Source organism: Ascaphus truei, chromosome 7 (genome assembly GCF_040206685.1).
Source record: "Ascaphus truei isolate aAscTru1 chromosome 7, aAscTru1.hap1, whole genome shotgun sequence".
Taxonomy (NCBI): Eukaryota; Metazoa; Chordata; class Amphibia; order Anura; family Ascaphidae; genus Ascaphus; species Ascaphus truei.
Genome location: NC_134489.1, coordinates 66958098 through 66979462, shown reverse-complemented (window position 1 = coordinate 66979462; position 21365 = coordinate 66958098). Strand labels below are relative to the sequence as shown.

The 21365-nt window shown below is 41.0% G+C and overlaps 1 protein-coding gene across 4 annotated transcripts in view; it reads left to right on the top strand.

Annotated features, from left to right (window-relative positions):
* The first annotated feature begins 2375 nt into the window (after positions 1–2375).
* Positions 2376–21365, top strand: part of ITPRID2 (ITPR interacting domain containing 2) — an 89432-nt gene continuing 70442 nt past the window's right edge. Inside the window, exons 1-4 of one of the 4 annotated variants that reach the window (XM_075608904.1) lie at positions 2376–2481; positions 3523–3776; positions 7560–7605; positions 19077–19132. In XM_075608904.1, coding sequence (XP_075465019.1) covers positions 3587–3776; positions 7560–7605; positions 19077–19132 — 292 coding nt within the window. In that variant the 5' untranslated portion in view covers positions 2376–2481; positions 3523–3586. Of the gene's footprint in view, positions 2482–3196; positions 3335–3522; positions 3777–7559; positions 7606–19076; positions 19133–21365 lie in introns of those variants that run through there. The other 3 variants (XM_075608905.1, XM_075608903.1, XM_075608906.1) reach the window with 3 other exon arrangements.

Genomic DNA, 21365 nt, shown 5'->3' with positions numbered 1-21365 from the left:
TTAGTGCATTAGGTAATGAGTACACTCCTATAAAATGTTACGTTTGGGTCCTCACTTCAGTCTTCAACCACTCTGCATAGCACAAGCAAACGCTGCAACACCCTGATGGAGAACTGCAGCAGCCAGCACACGGAGAGGAAGAGAAAGCACAAATTTAACTAGGAAGTCAAAGTGCTCATTGTGTACAACAGGCATGCCCAGTACATTAACTCTATAATGTTTTTCTCTTCTTCTTCTGGGTCTTGGTCTATTTTCCTATAATTTTCTCAGAGAATTTTAACCCCACAAGATACATTAACCTTTTGAGTGCCGGATGTGTCAGAGCCCCTCCAGACCATCACGATTATGTCGACCGCTCCCCGGAGAAACTACCGTACGTAACCATGGCACCACCACGACGGGAGCGGAATAGGAGTGCTCAATGCGGTCTCACCCTAGAAATCAAGCTAAGAGCCAATTCCTGTCCTCAAGGGCCACCAACAGGTCAGGTTTTAAGGATAGCACTGCTTCAGCACAGGTAGCTCAATCAGTGGCTCAGTCTTCGACTTCGACTGAGCCACTGATTGAGCCACCTGTGCTGAAGCAGGGATATCTTTAAAACCTGACCTGTTGGCGACCCTTGACGACTGTACTTGCCCCCCTTGCCCCCCGATGTAGCCGCTACATTACAGGGCACCTGGAGTGCCACACCCCATGACTCAGGGAACTCAAAGGATTACTTGTTTATTTTGTAAATCATTGAATGCATATTTTGCACTATATAAGTAAAAATAAACATACGTTTACTATGTTTGTGTTTGTACTACATATACCTGGAAACCACATTTTCAAAAGATTGTCATCATTAATGTCATAAGTAATGTCTGTGACTCGATTCTTTTAAACTTGCTTCATGTGTATTGATTAATAATCCAAATGTGTATATTTGTATTTATATACAGTAGCACCATTTATGTACATAGTGCTTCACAGCAGTAATACATGTGACATAATAATATAACACAGTGTGAAAAAGCGCATAAAACATACAATTAAGATTAGCAAAAAGGAGTCCCTGCCCTGAAGAGCTTACACTCTAAGTGGTATGTAGGAAGACCATACAGAGGCAGCAGGGGGGTATTCTTATAAGTGCATATGCAAGGGGTCATGGTCGATGTTTAAGGTTTATATTATCAGCTACAGAGCTACCCTTATACTTCCCTAAAGAGCTGTGTTTTAAGATTTGTCTTAAAGGGGGATAGAGAGGATGCAAGTCAGATATTTAGGGGAAGGGCATTCCAGAGGTGTGGGGCAGTCAGTGAGAAAGGTTTTAGGTCGGGAGAGGGCTTTTGATATAAAAGGGGTAGACAGGAGACATTCATGAGCAGAACGCAAGAGTCGGGATGGTGCATAGCGAGAAATTAGGGCTGAGGACCCGCTGCGAATGGCCGCTGCGCGCGGGCCACCAACCCCTTACCTTTTCCTGTCTGTGCCCGCTGCCTCCTTCCGATGACTTTCACTACGCACTGTGAAGCGTCAGCCACGAGGGGGTGCAAGAGGATTGCGATCCCGAGCAGTGACGCATCACGTGGTGCGCTGGTGAGCCTATCAGCGCTGGGGGCTGGAGTGAGCTTCCCCCACCTCCAAAAGGTAGGGGAGAGGGGGAAGTGTGTGTGTATATGTATGTATGTGTGTATGTATGTGTGTATGTGTGTATGTGTGTGTGTGGGGGGACGGGACAGACCGAGGAGGGGGGACGGACGGACCGACAGGGGGGGGGGGGAACGGACGGGGGACGGACGGACCAACGGGGGGGACATGGGGGACGGACCCTCCGCTCAAACAACCCCCCCCCCCCCTCGCTCCCGCTCCCTACAGACCGCAGGTAGCGGTCAATTGCCTCTCAGCGCGCCACCTGCATGCAGTGCGGGCGCGTTGACTGAGGCAGCGGGGTCTCGGCCTAAGATGTAAGGAGGGGCAGAAGAGTGTACAGCCTTAAAAGTGATGCGGAGAATTATGTGTGTAATACAGGATTTGATAGGAAGCCAGGAGAGGGATTTCACCATGAGAGAGATGCCGAGACAGATTTAGGAGAGAGTAAAGTGATTCTAGCGGCAGCGTTTAGGATAGATTGTAAGGGAGACAGGTGAGAGGCAGGAAGGCCGGACAGCAGAAGGTTACAGTAGTCGAGACGGGAGAGAATGAGGGCCTGTGTTAGAGTTTTAGCAGTAGAGCAACAGAGGAAAGGGCGTATCTTTGTAATGTTATGGAGGAAAAAACTACAGGTTCTAGATACATTGTGAATGTGAAAGGAGAATGTGAGGGAGGAGTCATAATGCGACACCTAGGCAGCGTGCTTGTGATACTGGGTGTTTGATAGTACTCCCAACAGTAATGTAGAAGGGGACAGTAGGGCCAGACTTGGATAGGGATAGGAGGAGGAGGAGGAAGAGGAAGGATGATGAGTTCCGTCTTTAACATTATAAGTTCCAGTCAGCGGAGGTGACTAATACTTCTGTCTTTATTTTTTTTAAACCCGGTATCATTCTCCGTTAAAACATTCTCATTGAGTCAGAGTGTACACAGCAACTATTTATTGTACACAGCAACTATTTATTCATTAACTTATTATTTACTGAACAATGATAGTCTTTAGGTGTGCATAGCTGATACCTGTGGTTGTAATTATTACACATATAGTTCCTTCCTGTGTTACACCCTAATCAGATCCTGATAGAAATCACAGGGTCAGCAAACTTTTTTTTATACATCTGAATTAAAAAAAAAAAAATATATATATAACATTTTTACTGTGACAAACATGCAATGTTTAAGTTGAACACTTAAGGTTGTTGGTGAGTGATGTAGTTCTATAGCTTGCTGTTAAAAGGTCTATATGTTGAATTGTGAATATAATCTCTGCTAGCAAGTTTTCAGACAAGCCTCCTTGTGAAAAAAAAAGGGAAGAAAAAAATAAATCTTAAGTTTGACCACTGCATCCACATTATCACTTAACACTCGGGCGGGGAGAGATTGGTGAGAAACATCCTCTCCCCTCCTCTTTCATGTGTTTCTTTAAAAAATAATACATATATTTATATGCCCATGACAATAAGACAGCGCCTGCGCATTCGTTTCTTTTCGCGCTGGTTACGTAAAAACTGTTGCAGTTTACCAAGTGATAAAAAAAAAATAGTGGAAAAGGCGGGGGCGAGTTTAACAGGAAATCAGAAACACGCTCGGCCGGGAGCTGAGAAATAAAGAATTGTAGTGAGGGCGGATAGAGGGAGAGAGCTACGAGACGTTTTTGCAACAAGTAACTTCTGTGGCTAGCAACCTGTAGAATGATCGCCATGTGAGTAAGGCTGCGCGGCATACATAAGTACACAGCGGTGTGACATAGGTACACAGCGGTGTCACTACACTTCCTAGAGTCACTTTTGTGTAGATGTGATGTTATTTTCTCGCCTTGCATTAGCGCCACTCCGTGCCCTGGGCAGGGGGAGGCGGTAACCGGGTCCGTGTGTCTCCCTTGTCACGCAGGTTGGCTCTACTCTTGCTTTAAAGTGGAGGGAGTGTTGCATTGACACACGCCAGGCACTTCAGCATGGAGGAAGCTGTCGTTGAGGACGCTCAGTCGTGGGCAGTCGCGACAGACAAGCGAAAGGCCTGGGCGAAGAGCAGAGATTCCTGGCAGGCATCGGAGGCAGAGGATGTGTCAACGGAAGCGACCGAGATTTCCCAGACTATACAAGAAAAGCTGCAGCTAGCAGGGGAATCAGGTCTGTCCTCCACCAGTGAGTGTGTAACATAAGGCGGGGGGGGGGGGGAGGACATGAGTGTGTAACATACGGGGGGGACATGAGTGTGTAACAAGGGGGGGACATGAGTGTGTAACATAAGGGGAGACATGAGTGTGTAACATAAGGGGGGGACATGAATGTGTAACAAGGGGGGGACATGAGTGTGTAACATAAGGGGGGGACATGAGTGTGTAACATAAGGGGAGACATGAGTGTGTAACATAAGGGGGGGACATGAATGTGTAACAAGGGGGGGACATGAGTGTGTAACATAAGGGGGGGACATGAGTGTGGAACATAAGGGGTGGGGGTGCATATGGGAAACTCGGGGGGCTCTTAAACTAGTTATCCTCCAAAGGGGTCAGAAAAAACTGAGTTAGAAGGGTCATGAGCTATTTGTAATGTAAGTTTAGATACATTTTAAAGACCTGAGAATTATTCCATCTGTTACAGATGACATATGTATTTACATGACCTTAACTTTCAAGTGAGTTTCAGTGGGGAAAACTGCTCTTAAGCAACTAGTATGAAATTAGCAGGAGCAGAGAGTCCAAGGCTCTTTGGGCCCCATTTGGGCCGCCAGTTGAAGAGCCCTGTTTTATTAGATATGTAGTAATAAGGCAATGTTGATGCAAGAACAACATGGCACCACTTGTACACAAAGTCCTATTTATTTAAGTAGGCTTGTTTTTCGTTGATACGTATGACCTTGATGTCCTGTGGCACTCCAATCCTAATTATGCAGTTGAAATTCACTGGTATAGGTGTGCCTGCCTTCCTGACAGGGACCAAACCTTGCTGTCCCTATAAAGCAAATACTGTATCCCAAATTGTACATGAGGTACACCAGAGCTGATCAACTGCAGCACACGTTATTAACTACAAAATAATCGTTAAAAGATCAAAAAGCAAAATTATAAAACAGGTAAACAAGTACAACTTCTCAGCCTCTGCCTCTTTATCAGGAACATCCCAAAGCAGCATAACAAAGATACATGTGGTTGTTTTTTCTCTTTGCTATACTGCTACAGGCTCTCTGTATTTTGATTTTTACTCATTCGTGATTTTTTTTTTGTAAGATTACTTTCTTTAAAAGACTTTTTAGTGCTGCAGTTGATGATCTGTGATTATTCCTTTTTTTTTATACATATAAAACACAGATTTGTCCCCAGAATTGCAATGGCCATTTTAATTCTAATCGGTAAACCTAGTTTACCTCTTTCTCCCAAATTTTCTTTTCCCAATGAACGTAATTGAAAGATGAAGAAACGTTACTTCCCATTATAGGACCGATCACATGTAGACCACCAGTACAGTGTTTAAAGCTTTTATTGGTGGAGAGCGATGAGTTACTGACTCCCCTCTCTAAGGCCGAGCTCATGGTGGTGGCGCGTGCACTCCTGCAGCCCAAGCGATGTGTGCACTAGGCTGCCGGAGATTGGGGAGTTAGTTGATCGGGGGGGGGCGTGGTGAACGCGTCATGGAGCTGGTTCGCCCTCATTGGCTGAACCAGCTCACGTGACGTTGACGTCACGCGACTGCAGCCGAAACCTTAAATTCACTTTTCTCTGCAAAATGTAGCAGCGTCGAAGTGGGCAGCGCTGCGGGCACTTGAGGAACTGCAATAGCAAATCATGTAAGAGTCCCGAAAGTGCGAGCGCACACAGCAACTTCCCCACCATGAGCTCGGCCTAAAGGTGTTCATTATTTAATAAAAAAATTTACACAACACTTTTTTATTGTTAATAAAAAAAATATATACAACAATAGTGTGTTAAATCTAAAGCTTATGCAGTATAGTTGTGACAGTAAAGTACTGTACCAGTTTAACCACTGCTGCCAAATCAGTGAGCACCACAATACATTGCTGGCCCTTTTTGCAGCAGAGGGGTTAAATAACTTTAAGGATTCAGAAAGCTAAGAATTGGGAAAAAAAATGAGTGAGAGAGAAACCCACAACAGTGTATTATGCACCAATCTGTAAAGTGCACTATCTATTCTGAAGCAGTTTAGGTGTAATGCATTTTTTCAAATTAAAACGAAATGATTGACAGTCATAAAATGGCAAGCAGATCTTGTAGGTTGAAAGTGAGCTCTTTCTCTGGTCCTACTAATCAGTAGTAGATGTTAAGTTAAATAATAGTGGTGGTAACCTACTATACATGAGTAATTCATAGATTAAATTGGTGTACAGAGCTTTCGGAACCTAAAATGTGTCTGAGTCCTATCACCTGTCCTACACACTAAAATATTTAGTTTAAAAAAAAAAAATCTTTAACAAGAACTTTTTAATAAGATTGAGGCGGCTGTTTGCATTGTGCTTGCCCGGCAATTCCTATTCAATTTAAATGATTGACTTAGCCGCTAAAAGTGGTAATGTAGATATGACGAAATTACACTATTTTTAAAGTATCTTGTATTTCCTTATCATGTAACTCAGATTTTCTAGTTATACCTGTTTATCAAGTTCTGTGTCCATTACCTGTCTCACCAGCTGCCTATAATTGTACTGTCTTCTACATTTGCTTCTTTTTAAGTGTAACCTTTATGAAAAATGTTGACATGACCAAATTAACAAAACAAACAAAAAAACTTTTTAAATCTGTCAGTGAAAGATGGGTTGTCAAGCAGTGAAATAGGTTAACAAAAGTCATTTTATTGAGCAAACTTTACATGCTTCAGGTTAACTTTTTTTCATGCTTCTATCATGGTTACTGTACAACTTTTCCCGTGGCAAAAAAAAACATTAAAAAAGAAAGTTATGTCTATAAATTAACATGCACTATAACTGAACTCCAGCTCCGTGTGTCTGAGCAGAGAATTAAGAGATTTGATGTCCTGCTAATGTTTGGTTTCAGAGGCCAACAATTTTCTAATCAGGACCGGTGGTGTTTGGTGGCACTAGCATATAAACTTTTGTTTAACACGCTTTCTACAGTATACATGTTTCATATACACAATATTGTGTTACTATTCATTTAACTGTATGTGAAAGGAAGTACCGCAAATAGTGTTGTGACCTGTTATATACTTTTATAATCTGCATTTTATTATACATATTAATGGTGGGTGTACATATAGTGTATGTGGTCACTGCCTGTTGTATACACAACAGAATGCCTGCCTCCCAGCCCTAGTTCGCACACAATACCTTGTAATACAGAAAGTTGCGAAAGGAGCTCAAACCTGCTCTAACAATCAATGAAACCAAACCTGCTGCTCATAGCTGTTTCTTTAAAATGAATAAATGTATGTGTTTGTGTCTATCTCACACTCACTCACTCACTCACTCACTCACTCACTCTTCCCTTCCCACTGCTGTTATGTAGCAGATAGTGTTTGATTCCTTCCTGTTGCACCCTTCAACACTGTTAACATCCCATATAACAGTAATTACTCTGAGAGCTACTGCCAAGATTCAGTTCAGGTTTATTTTAATCCATAATTGAAAAGCAGAACTCTGACTGCATATGAAATGAAATTAATGTTAAGTAGACATATTTGAAGAATGAGATCTTGTACAAACGGAAGCAGGGATTTGTACACTATGTGAAAAGGTGTTTTCCTACGTCGTTGGCTAAGCCGGAACAGGTTATACTGTCTAAAGCTGAAACCATGCTTGTGAAATGGGGTTTATTCATCCATACGCTGCCTAGGCGACTTAGTGCATCACAGAGCCACGTATGGCTTGTCCCACTGGCAATGAAGGGGTTAATACACAAATGTACAACCATACCGTTAACTCATGTTTTTTTTTTTTTTTTTTTTTTTTTAAAGGAAACAAACCCAATGAAAAGATTGCAATATGGCTGAATGACTGTAGGTAAGGCTGCTTACACTAATTTAATTCTTATATGTTTACGGTAACACAACAAAAAAACCTAATGATTTCTACTTGGACAAAAAATAGGAGGATGTTTAGTTGATCCTTTATTTTTTATTTTTTGTGGCAATCTTCTTTTATGGTAACATAGGAAATAGGTTAAAATGATCAGTTATTCACCTTATTACTTTTTTTTTTTTTTTTTAAACAATTTTTTTTGTTTGTGTAGATCTGAATATATATATATATATCTCCTGAAAATCTTTGTACAAAGTTGTGACCAGAAGTTTGAGGTGGGATGTTGTAAATGAGCCTCGGAAAGGAGTGTTAATAAACCTTTTGTAACCCTACATCCTTTTTGGAGAACAAGCTCAGACATGTGCATGCCGGCTGTTGTATTCTTGGAACAGCATTAGGGCACTAAGAGGGTTATGGTGTCAGTCAGTGTTAACATGTTGAACATATCCTTTGCAAACGTTCGCTTTCGTTCTACACTGGACTGCACAAATATGAATTTGCTTGTCTACGTTTTCAAATTGGATTAAAGCAGCAGTCTATTGACGACGCTCCTTACCTGAATATACCGTAGTATCTGGCATACCGATGTAGTGACATTGTTTCCCCAGGTAACACCGTATATTCTGTTCTAACGCAGAATCTGTTTCTATAGGGGTGAATGGGAGTGTTTGTGAAGAAAATCACAGCATATTCCACTATTACACACCAGAGGTTACAATGTAGATGACTTGCATCTGTGTATCACTTATCATATATACTTTTATTTTTTTCATTACATTTGTGTGTGTATTCACATAATCTAGAAAAGGACTCAATGTTGCCTGTATGCACATTTCATACCCTCTAGGTGATTTTACCTGGGAGTGCCAAATTAAAATGGGAGGACTGCGTGGTATTAGATCAGTTTTCATGGCTTGCATTGTTGCCGTAGAAGGTATCTTGTTTGAGAAATGTATTACTGGTTGGCAATGTTGACCCCTTATTGTGCCAGAGGTAATGCATGTTGGCTTAATACCTGATTAAAAGAATGCTGATGACAGAAATGGAAAGTTTGTTATTAGTACAAAGTTGATTGCAAATTACTGCTTTTGGTACAATTATTGTGAGGAGCGTTGTTTGATAAAACATCACATGCTTGGCATAAAAAAGTGAACATCTATTTTTATTCTAATAAACACCCATGGTAATGCTGCAAACTCAACCACTAAATGCCTTCTTTCTACAACCCATATATTGGGATATGTAAATTGATTAAACTGTACTTTTTTTGTTGTTGCAAAGTTTTTAACTTGAAGTCGTGCAAGTTTCTGATGAATCACAGGTTACAATTATTTATTTTGTCAGTCAGCAGAAAAATTCATGTATTTGCAGTATACTAGTCAAGAGTTGGTATTAACTGACACATGCAATGTTTCTTTGAAAGCGAAGGCTTTTTTAATTTATTTTTTATATATTAAATTCAACTTAACAAATTCTCCACTGATTTGCTGTCTCAGAAATATTTTGCAATGAGCTTTTTAAATTAAACGTTTCTGACTTTTTAAAATGACCACCAACATGGATAATCTGTTAATTTGCAGTGATCGAGAGAAATGACTGGCAGTTTTCAGACCGCTACAAAAGTGATTACAGGCATACCCCGCTTTAAGTACACTCACTTTAAGTACACTCGCGAGTAAGTACATATCGCCCAATAGGCAAACGGCAGCTCACGCATGCGCCTGTCATCACGTCCTGAACAGCAATACCGGCTCCCTACCTGTACCGAAGCTGTGCGCAAGCAGGGAGACTATAGAGCCTGTTACAAATGCGTTATTTACATCAGTTATGCATGTATACAGTATAACGATTGCAGTACAGTACATGCATCGAATAAGTGGGAAACGGTAGTGCTTCACTTTAAGTACATTTTTCGCTTTACATACATGCTCCGGTCCCATTGCGTATGTTAATGCGGGGTATGCCTGTATTTGGTTGGCTATACATTCATTGCAAATGTTATGCATTCAATGTAACTGCTATTTATATTTACAGGGTATTGTTATATAATTCGTAAATTACTTGGAGTAGAAACATTGAAATGTACATTTAAAAATGTTTTTTTGGAAATGACTGTCAAATATAGATATATACTGTACCATGTTTCTTTTAAGGTACACAATTTTTTGTGACTGCTTTTTTACTGATCTCAAAACTGTTGACTTCCTCCTTGTAGCTAGATAGAAAACATCCCTTAATCCTGGCCAGATACAGCATTGTGAAAGACTCGAGTACTTTTCTATATTGCAGAAAGCTTTGGATAACGTTGGTGCCCAGCTCTGTCTTCTCTATTCCTGATCATTGCGGAAATATTTTTACCGTTTAGTATGTATTCTATGATTTGTACTATTTGTGGGCTAAATCTGTAAATCTAACAAATTCCACAAGATAGAATACATATTGCTTTTCATTAGGTTGCTAAAACTATCCATTTTAAATGGGATAAATGCTGTGATCTGGACAGCATTTTTCAACAAGAATGCTTTAAAACAAAGGTACCCATATATGGGGCCTTTTATAAACATTTGGGTTACAGGACCCTCTGGCAGATGTTCTGTGATTGATTGAACTGGGAAGTACTGTATGTCTAATAATTGAGTCAAGCACATTTCTGAAATATTGACTATAACATGAAAGTATAAGTGAAGCTAGAGTTTGAGTTCTGTTCTTTCTTCATGGCCATAATAGCAGGATAGTGTTTTTCCAATGATTTATCTGGCTTGTTAATTTTCGGTCTAAACAAGCCAGAGCTGGAATTGCATGGGAACTGCTTTGTTACATTTTGCTTAACTTTAATAATAATAATAATAATAATAATAATAATAATAATAATAAATATTGGTGCATATATCAAGAGGTACAATTTGAATTGAGAATTTTTGTAGAGAACAAAGTTGTATTAAACCTGTTTAATCTGGTACTAGCAATGTTTTAGGCATAAAACCTTTCTAGAGGTTACCGTAATTCACTGTGGTCTGTTTTACGGGTTCACAGGTCAGTGGAACCTTTAGCAAGTGATTTTATCTTGTGCTACACCTCATTTTTGAGCCCAAAGCAGGTGTTAGTGGCTGCAGCTGTGGTCTACAACACTCCAGAAATGGATTCACACAATGTCTGTTATTTTGTGCCATAATGCACATTTTTCTGAAATGCCAATGGTGACCCGGTCTGGTCAGTTTTGACTGTATAATTAACAGCAGGTACATTGGCTGAAGTACTGTACAGTTTTTTAGATGCTGCACAGAGGCCAGAGGTGGCTGCGACATCAATCTTGAAATCTGAGGCTGGGTGGGTTAGAGGGATCAATAGCAGGAGTATTGAAAGATTCATGAAATTTATACCGCTTTTCAAGATGGCAATTTACTTTATATGTGATTCGGCTTCTGACATTAAGCTGGTCCCAAGATCTTCAGCTAGTATGGTGATTGCCAGAAGAGCCTTGTGGCTGAAGTCTTAGCGAATACAGCATCCAAGAACAATCTGTGTTCAATGCCATTTGGTTTGTCCTATTTCAGGCAAGAACTAGAGCGACTAATAAAGAGCTTTGTGGGGTGAGTGGCAGATTACTTCCTCACAAAATTTTATAGTTTGTGTTTTCGATCTTACTTTTTGTGGCAGGAGTATGTCTCTACCTTGGCACGTTATCCTAGACTTTCATGGGGTGGCAGAGGTTCTTTATCCAGGCAATCAAAATCAACAAGAGGCAAAAGTGTCATTCCCTCTTTAGTCTACCATTTGGATGCAGGCTACTGGACTTTGCAGAGCAATGGCAAAGCAGGCAGCATGAAGAGGCATTTTGTATATGTTTTTTAAACCAATGCAGTGATCAGCAGAGTTCCAGATCAACTACATTTTGAGGGAATTCCTGTTGTCATGGAACTTAAGACCTGAATCCTTGGATGTTTCTCTAAATGCCAAGCTTGCTCTCCATTGATAGGACATCCCTCTCAACCTGAATAACGGATTACCTATTCAGGCTAGCTCTTGGATATTCTTGATGACGACTAACCGCAAACAAAGCTAGGGGCACATCTCTGCTCCAGAATTGCACAAGGTGTTGGGGATTGCAAAGGGGGAGAAAGTGTCCTCTGGAATTAAGCACAGACTCCAACGTGGATCTACGAGTAAGATTCGTAGAACTGGTGCTCAATTGGTGTCTACTGCAGATGGACATTATGGCAACCAGAAAAAAAATCTATTTTGGCCCACTAGGGCCTGGTTTTCAGATCTCCTACAATGCTCTATCCAACCTCCATGGCGTTTGCCTGCAATCCCAAATTTAACACCCTACAAAATATAAGTAGCATTGTGGCTAGGAGTTCATAATACAGGGTATGGAGATGTTTTGCTTTATGGTGTAGGACGCCACATGACTGTGATATTCATTAAAGGTTCAGATCAGGGGCCAGCCCTTAGCAAGACACATTCACTATTTATGCATTTCAAACTGAGCATGTGATGTCCTGTATCTTCTTGGGAATTGCCCCTTCTGCTATCAGCCATTTTTTAACCGCATCAGGAAGTCTCACTAGAGTACCTGACCTTCAGATAGTCTCTTTCTAGTGGCAATCATACCTGCCAGGTGGATAAATGTGTTGCAGACTCTATCCTTCTAGGAACCATATCTATTCCTTCATGCAAACAAAGGGTTGTTGAGGACACCATCACACTGCAGTCCAAGGTTGGCATACTGTACCAGCAGTTTCTGAAGGACTGAAAAACTCTTCATGCTCTTCGCATTCTTTGTCAAGGTGATTAAAGATGGTATTAACCAGCTCAGTGCAAATTTCCCCATTAGTGGGTCAGGAGCACATTTGATCAAGGCCATAGCAACTTCATGGGCAGAAAGAGGTCAAGCTTAGGTAGCAGAAATGCAAGGTGACTACTTGGATTTTTGGTCAACCCTTTAATAAGGCATTATAGACTGGATGTTGCCTCTGCAAATGCAAATTCATTCTTTGGCATGCTATGAGCCGTGATATTTTCTAATTCTTCCCAAGTATAACTGCTTGGATATGTCCTGCAGGTGTGCACTGCTGAGGAATGTATATGAAGCAATTCCTAGTGTCTGCAAGGCAGGGAGGTCTTATACCTGCCCAGTTGAAGCTTGTTTTCTGTCCAGCCGAGAGGGTGGAGCAATTTTGCACAGGTATGCACTGCTGTGATGGGATTTAATGAAATAACCAAGTGTTTTTTCTTTACCTGTGGCCTCCCCTGTCCTCATCAGAGAGCCAATAATAAGACATTGAGGTTTTGCCTGTGTAAAGGTTTTTTTTTTTTTTTTAAATTCAGTGATATCAGTCCAAATGGAGCAGCTGTTCTGTTTTCAAACCAACTCTATATAGCCTGGGTCCCCATTGGCCCCCTTAGCTCCCGATATCGCTGGGGAGAGTGCGGCTAGGCGGGGGAGTCTGCAGGAGCGTTGCGGGCAGTCATGCCCCAGAGTGCACAGGAGTAGTGGAGAAACATGGTGCAGCTCAGCCAATAGGGCTGCAACACTAACGGGAGCAGGACATTGCTACATTTGGCGTGCTAGAGGCCACGGCAGTCAGAGCTGGGACACGGAAGGGTGAGGGTGTGCTGAGGTGGCTGGGAAGGATGTGAGGGTGAGGTTGTGCTGGGGTGAGGGTGAGGGAGTCGGTGGCCCCTGAGCTAGCCAGAGACCCCCTTTTTATAGGCCCGACTCCCATATAGTTTGTGGACTCTTCAGGGAAAGCCCCCTGTAGTCTGTACAGTGTCAGGGACACAGCAGCAAGACGCCCTGCAGTAGAGGTGGTCTGGGACCAGACCACCACTGCAAGGCAGAGACTATTAAGGTGGGACATTCCAGTCGGAGACCACTCCACGTGGAGGCGGATGACATCGCTGACGGCGACAGCGTGAGACCGGACGCATCCATCTCCTCAGTTGGTGGTGGTGGCAACAGGTGCTGGAGCACCTGGCAGGTATCATACAGTCAACAAGTGTAAAAGAGCAAAAACAAAGCGCACGACTTAGTGTAAAAAAGTAATTATATTGTGACAATAATAAAGTGTAAATGATTGCACGTACAAGAAGATTTAGTCATAAAAGCAGGGAATGTTTAAGGGTACATGTTACCACTCTGGAAGTTGATGACCGACTTTATTTATTTATTTTTTTAATTTGCAATGTTACAAATAACCATCAGATATGATTTTATGAAGTGTCTGACTCTATTGTCGGCAAGGAGACTGCATTCAATCTTGGTTGAAGCAGCAATTGTGAAGCTCATTCTTGATGAGTTTCAACTGAAAAATATCTTTTGCCTTTGCAGTTTGATAATTATCTCCAGTCAGGGGTCAGACAAAAAGGAAATGCTACAAAGAGTCAAATGAAGCCAAATAACTGCTTTACGTATGTAAGGTTCTGTTTTCGGAAAGACCATTAGATTGTTGTTTTGAAGAGGTGTATTGTTTTTTTTTCTTTTTCTTTGGCTGGCTACGTTTGATTTGCACTTTTTATTTTATATTTTTAAAGCTGCAGTTCAGTCTTTTTTTTTTTTTTTTACATTAATTTTTTTACTTCAATAGTTTTATGTGTGCAATCTCTAATTACCTAAAGAACTGTATAGCTGCAGCTCAATTCGTTTTCCATGTATTGATAGGTCGAAATTTGGTGACATATTAAAAGCTGGCATTTGTTTATAATCTGCTTGACTGGCAGTGGAAGCTCATGAATATTCATGAGCATTCCTGCACTGACAAGTGTTAGAGGGAGGGCAGGGCTGACAAAGGGGTGTGCCAGAGCTTGTGACAGGACATGAAGGGGCAGTGCCTTAGCAAATGGCTGTTAAAATAGAATACAAGAAAATTGGTCTTTCAAAGTTGTTTTTTTAAAAACAGAAAATGCTAAAAGTATTTTTTCTTACTACAGAACTGATTTATTAAAAAAAACACACATGCAGGATATTGACTGAACTGCAGCTTTAAGTGGCTCTGGATCTGTAAAAAGTTAATCACACTCCTCTTCCCTGAACCTTTTGTTTTCAGTGCTGAACATCAAACTGTATTTTAAAGGAAATTAAAGGGGCGATGTTTAAGTGGTCTCATCTGGGTGACTGATGCATGGTTTTTATTTATTTATTTTTTTTAAATTATTTTATTTTTTACACCCAAATCTGACACACACTTTATATACATTTTCAAAATGGGAGGGTTTTTTTTTTAACGGTAATTTTTTTTTTTTTTGTGTGTGAGAACACAATATACAGTACAATGAGTCCCACCTTCTTATCTTTATTGGCTCTCTAATGAGGACAGACTTGGAAACCAGTAAGAGAAGTTTGACAAACACCCCCCTCCCATTAAGAGGGCCCTAAGAAAATCAACTTGTGACTTATTTCAAAACAATTTTTATTTTTAAATTGTACCTTTTGCAAATTGATTTAATTTTTTGGGTCTGGAAATGTGTGTGTGTGTGTGTGTGTGTTTGTGTATATATATATTATACTCTGTTGTGTGTTTGTTTATTTTTTTATTTTATTTTTTTTGGAACAAGTGGGAATCTTGGTCACATGCATTATATCTGCCAGGCCCTTTTTGGACCTCTGGCAACAGTTTTGGCAGGAAGTGTCAGATTTAATTATAGCTAAACTGTAAATTGCGTGGATGTGGTCACCAGGGAAAGTAGAAGAATAGAAATGGAGAAGTTCTAATCTGAGATTAACTAACAAGACCATCATTGTTTTTTTTCCCCTTGACATTCACGTACAGTTTACACGGGAGGGGGGTGGGGGGGAACACTTGGCTCAGAATTGTACATCTTAACCAAATTTTCCTGCAACGGCTTCTACAATATCAATTATTGTGCTATAAAATGAATGGCATCTACAAGCAGATGCTTTGAGAGATTGTTTTGTTGATTTATTCTGCTCAGAATATTGTCTTCACCATCATGTCCTTTTGAGTTGGGGAAACATGGCGGAAGATGCACAGCAGGCAATTAAGTAATCAATATCATGGCCATTATGGTCTGATTCACCAGCATGAAGTTCCCTGTAGCCTGGTATAGGACCACTGAGGGGAGGTACCATGCTTTCAACAAAATCCAGAATTATGGCTTTAAAGCAGCAGTTCAAGCAATATCCTACATGGGTTTTTTTTTTTTTTTTTTTTTTTTTAATGCTACAGGTATTTTCTCATAGTACAGAATTTATTTATATTAAAAAAAAAATTCAGTTCTGTATTATGAGAAAATACTTGTAGCATTAAGAAAAAAACACGTTTTAAAGACATTTTTATTGTTTCATATGTAGGAAACATTTCCAAAGTGACAGCCCCCCTACTGATAGGCTCTGGCTCTTCTCGGTCCTCTCTCTAGCAGTGCACCAATTGAATCTAGTAACTGCCCAGTCAATCATATTCCAGGACTACATTGCCCAAAATGCTGTGCAAGAACTGAATTAAATAACCCGGAGCAAGCGATCAATTACAGGAGAATGGATCGATCTGCAGCTTAGCTAATCACGTGTCAGTGTGCAGATTTTATTGATGCACATATTGAATGGGGGAAAAAAATAAATATATATTTTTTAAAAAGGCATCTTTAAAGGACCACTCGGACGCACCCCCCTCCCCCCCAACAAATACTTTTTGTAGAATTCTTCAAATTAATGACGATTTGGTTGCATTTTGGCTTCTCTGGAAATGTATTACACTTTGCATTTCTTAGGGGCCTCAGACTGGGGGATTGTCAAGTGTCTTCCCGGAGTCCATAAAAACAAGTGGAGGCTATGCATGCAAACTCTTATTGAGCAGTGACGCCAGACCAAAGGGATTAGCCAGAGATCAAACACCTCCCATGTCTTGGCTCATTATATATACTAACTCAATTTAGAAAATATTGGTGAACTTTCCTCATAAGAGGTACCCTTTTTTTTAAAGGGTAAAAAGCTTGCAACCGTCTTTTCAGGAAAAATGGCTAAATTTAGTACAATGGGTAAAACGGATGATCTTACTCAGGGGTAGCCAACTACAGTACTCAAGGGCTACCAATTGGTCATGTTTTCAGGATATCCCTGCTTCAGCACATGTGGCTCAGTCTTCAACTGAGTCAGTGATTGAGCCACCCGTGCTGAAGAAGAATATCCTGAAAACATGACCTGTTGGCTCTTGAGGACTGGAGTTGGCTGCTCCTTGTCTTACTGCTACAATTAACAATTGTTCAATTTGTTTTTAAAGACAAAAATCTTGGATTTCTTTTGTTTTCACTTTATTTTGTGTTTTAATTGGGTTACATTTAAAAAAAAAATAAAAAAATAAAAACCAGGCAAACAAAGTAAATCATAAGTTTGCAGGCAATAAAAAACCCCGAAAACTGAATTGTATCAGGTAAAGTAACTGTTTTCAAAGTGCTGTTGATTCTTTTTAGAATGTTGATTATGGCTGCACTACTTGAGAAGAATATTAAAGTTGCTGATCACACCTGTCAGTGTGTATTTGAGTCACACGGTGACAGCAGTTTGCTACCACTTTATATTTGATCCGAAATTATGGATTGTAGAGGGAGTGTGCATTGGAACCCTTTTCAATATATATTTTTTGTGACTCCACCCACATAAACATCCGATTTGTGCATTACTTCCAAGAGACCTGTGAACTCTTAATTTTCTCCTGTTTACATGGCATTGCAACTTTACAATCTCATTTGGGTAGACAGAGTTTCATAAAGACACACATTGTAAAACGGGAACACTGAATTTTTATTACACTTGTTAATCTACTAGAGGAACTTGAATTCAAAAACTTAAATTGGTCCTCTCAAGAAATTAGGGTGGGTAGTGTGGGCAAGCAACGAATGTCGGCTTATTCCTTCCAAACATGCATTAACGTTCCATTTATAGGATGTTGGGAACAAGGCAAAATACTAAATAAACACTTGGGTACCTATATTGGGGCTCCATTTAGGGGAAAACCTTTTTAGTGGGGGGAGGTGTATTAACTTGTAAGCAGTCATGTATTCTTTAAACTCTCATCAAAATAATTTTAGTACAAAAGTAAAGGTTTTTTTTTGTTTGTTTTTTTTCTCTCTGCTGTGACAAGTATTTTTATTTAATTTACATTAGTAGTCTACTTGTGCTGTACATGTCCATTTTTTACAGTGAAGTGACTGCTTTTAAAGTCTGGCCTACTTGAGTTGTAGATGAATACTGAAATATTAACCTTTCCTTTGCTGTTATCTCTGATTTGTTGCAAATTGTAATAGTCCAAATAATCTTGCTATGGAAGACGAGGCACTCAAAAATGCAATTATTTACTATGCCCCCCTCCCCCCCCCCCCCCCAAAAAAGGTTTCTTTCTTGGGTATGCATACTGTTTTAATACTTGTAGGAATGCAGGACACATTCTAGGCGTTATGTATGTATGTATGTATATATTTTAGTGCAAAATGTTAGATTTGTTATTTCTATATAAAGAAAATTGTGTTCCGTTTCTGGCACAAAGTGACCATGTAGTAGCTATGTTGTCTAGACACCAGTAAAAGTTCCTCTTTGAGGTATTCGTTAGTAATGCAGCCATCCCCATTGTGTTTAATCTCATGATTAATGGGGTGGCTTAATCTACTGCTTCAGTTGGTGAATTCATTGAAACTTTAGCTAATGGGAACAGGGCAATGAAGAGAGGTTGAGTACATCAGATTTACATGTACTGTAGGAAAGCAATAATGATTTCTTAAAGCAGCAATCCTCCTTTTATCTTTATTTTTTAGTTATGGGACTGAAGCAGGGGCTCTCCGGAGCTGAACCGCGATAATTTCTTTTCTGGGGACCCCTGGTTCTCGAGATACTTGCCTCCGTAGGGGGTGCTGGTAGTGGCTCTTGCTGAGCAATGTGGGACTGTCGAAATGGCGTAAATGTCACGTGGCCCAATAGGAAGCCGTGATGTAATTCCTTGCAGCTTCCTATTGACCGTGTGACTGGGACATTTAAACCTGTGTAGCTGCTACCGGCACCCGTAGGGATGGTAAGTATCTTGGGGAGCAGGGGGTTCCCAGAGATATAATTAACCTGGTTCAGCTCTGGAGACCTGTTTCCCACCTAGGGGGAGGGAAAACCTTTTTTGGTGGAGCATATGCTCCATTTAAGTGTGCGTATAACACCTAACCAGTATACAGAACTGTAATTGTTGTAAGAAAATGGACTTAAAAACATCTCCCTGCTACTTAAGTTCTGTTAATATCTTTAAAAAAAAACAAAAAAAACCCACTTATACCTACTGTGTTTAGTTGACGTTTTGGCAGTTCTCTTCATTACTTCTAGGAAGTTGAGGGAAGCTATATTAAAAAAAAAAAAAAACTATATCTATCGCATACGCAATATGCATCACTAAGGAAGGATGTGAAGCATGTTTCTTGAGAATGTGTATGTTTCGTAATCTTCTTTTTGTGGTTTTCAGAACACCACTGGGAGCGTCTCTGGATGACCAGACCAATCCTGCGAGTTTCCTTAAGGGTAGGATATTTATTTGCTCATTTATAACAATTTATATACGCTTTTATCCAGGGCACTTTACATTAGTTGGTAAAGAAAAGGTGTGGTTATATATAGATTTAATTATAGAGTAATTGTTAGGATATCATTGTGGTGGGTGGGACCATTATGCTCAGACACTGGGTTGGGTGCATAGAGCACTTGCTTGGTTGATGGGCAGTGGTTGGGGTCAGGTCTCTGGATTTAGTCTTGTTGGTGGCATGGTGATTGGTCAGACAGTGGAGGCGATTGGGTTTGTGTCTTTGGAGGGTTTTGGGGAGAGTTTTGGAAGGGGTGAGATGAGGGAGATCACGAGGCATTGCGGAGGGTTGGGTGAGGGATGGGATAGGAAGTTAATGGGGGAACATGGAATGCGATGGAGAAGAGATGAGTTTTTGATCGGAATCGAGAGGGAGCTTGGGAAGGAGGAAGAGTGAGGGTTGTGGCAGTCAGGGAGTGAAGAGGATGGGGAGGGGGAACCAGAGTGAAGAATTGGATGAGTGAATGTTGTTGAATGGGTAGAGGAATGGCATGGGCAGAGCGGGGGAGATTGAGACGTATACGTGCTGCAGCATTTTGGATTTGTTGGAGGAGTGGAGTGAAGGACCAAGGCGAAGGGAGTTCCAGTAGTTGAGCAGCTTGCCCGAGGGGGAGAGAGAAATGAGTGGACACATTTTTCTTATGTTGTATAGGTGGTCACGACGGGTGGTAGTGATGTTTGGTGAAGAGGAGGGAATGGCCAAAGGGGACTCCAAGTAGCGAGCAGAAGCAGGGATGGAGAGGAAATGATGAGGATTAGGCAGGAGGAAGCAGGAAAGTAGAGGACTTAAGTCTTGGCTTGGTTAACTTGTAGGAAGTGTGAGGACATCCAGGCAGAGATACGGGTGGAAAGTTTGGGTGAGAATAGTGGGAAAGAGAAAAAGATTTCTGTCTACAAAAAAAATGGACATTTTAATCCATGGGAGGAGATGAGGTCAGGGAAAAGAGGACCAGGCATGGAGCCTTAGGGCACACCCTCATGGAGGCTGGTGGGCAGAGAGGATGAATTGTTGAAGGTAAGAGAGTAGGCAGTGTGAGGGAAGATGAGAGAATGGAGATGAGCGAGGTGATTGGTGTCAAAGGCTGAAGGGAGGTGGAGGGGCGTTTATACTCTGTCAGTGCATAGTGCGGAGTACAGTATAACTTAACAGCGCTATACACGGACGCAGGGTATAACCTGACAGAATACAAGTGCGAGGGGGGACGCGCGGAGCGGGAGAGGTAGGGAGACGCAGAGGGGGTATGCATGGGGCGGGAAGAGGGCAGTGGGGTGGATGTCCCTACCTTGCTTTCCATTCTCCACAGCCAGCACCACATGGAGCTTGCAGCAGACAGGGTGTATACTCGCTGTACCCTGTTTTGCTTGGGATCCCACCAGGGATCGCTGGTCCATAGGAGCTGGTGAGGGGGTGCTCTGGCTCCTCATCTTCCATATATCTATGGTATCTCTGCACTGTCTGCAGTTAGAGGGCCCTTTTTTTCTTTCTTTTTCTTTCTTTGTTTCCTTCAGGGGCTGCACATGAAGCACTGAAGGGCCACAGGTTGGCTACCCTTGTCTAATATGTATTAAGGCTGGTGGTAATGTTTGCATGAAGAAGGGGGTCTAGGAGATTCTCAAAGTTTTCACTTTCCTTTTCATGTCATTTAGGTACAATTAGGTGCCAACTTTGATAAAGAACTTTATTTAACTGGTTTCCTTAAACAAATGTAACTGCCTCCTCATTGATCTTAGTTTACATCATCAAGCCTCCACTCCAAGGTGGCACTTAATGACATTGATCAATGTTATGGGACACTCAAAGGGTTAAATACTAGCACACAATTTGGACTAAACATAAATAAAATGATGAAACTAATTTGAGCGTAGAAGAGATGAGTGCTTTCATCTGATTGCTGTTGCTTAGCGAGACTGGACCTTTTAATATATATATATATACTAGAGCATGAGAACTGAGGGCTGTCTATGCACCTAAAGAAATAGGTCAGCTGTTTGCAGCGCATGTCTTGTACTTTCTGAACCGGCCACACCTGATTTTGTGTTACCTCCTCCGTTCATAGAGCACTGCAGATCATTGTGAAACGGGAATGTGCAGGTAGTGGCACGGCATGAGAAATCATTTTTGCCTATTTAACTTAATTCTTTTTAATACGGAAGTGAAACCCAGAAGCAATGTCA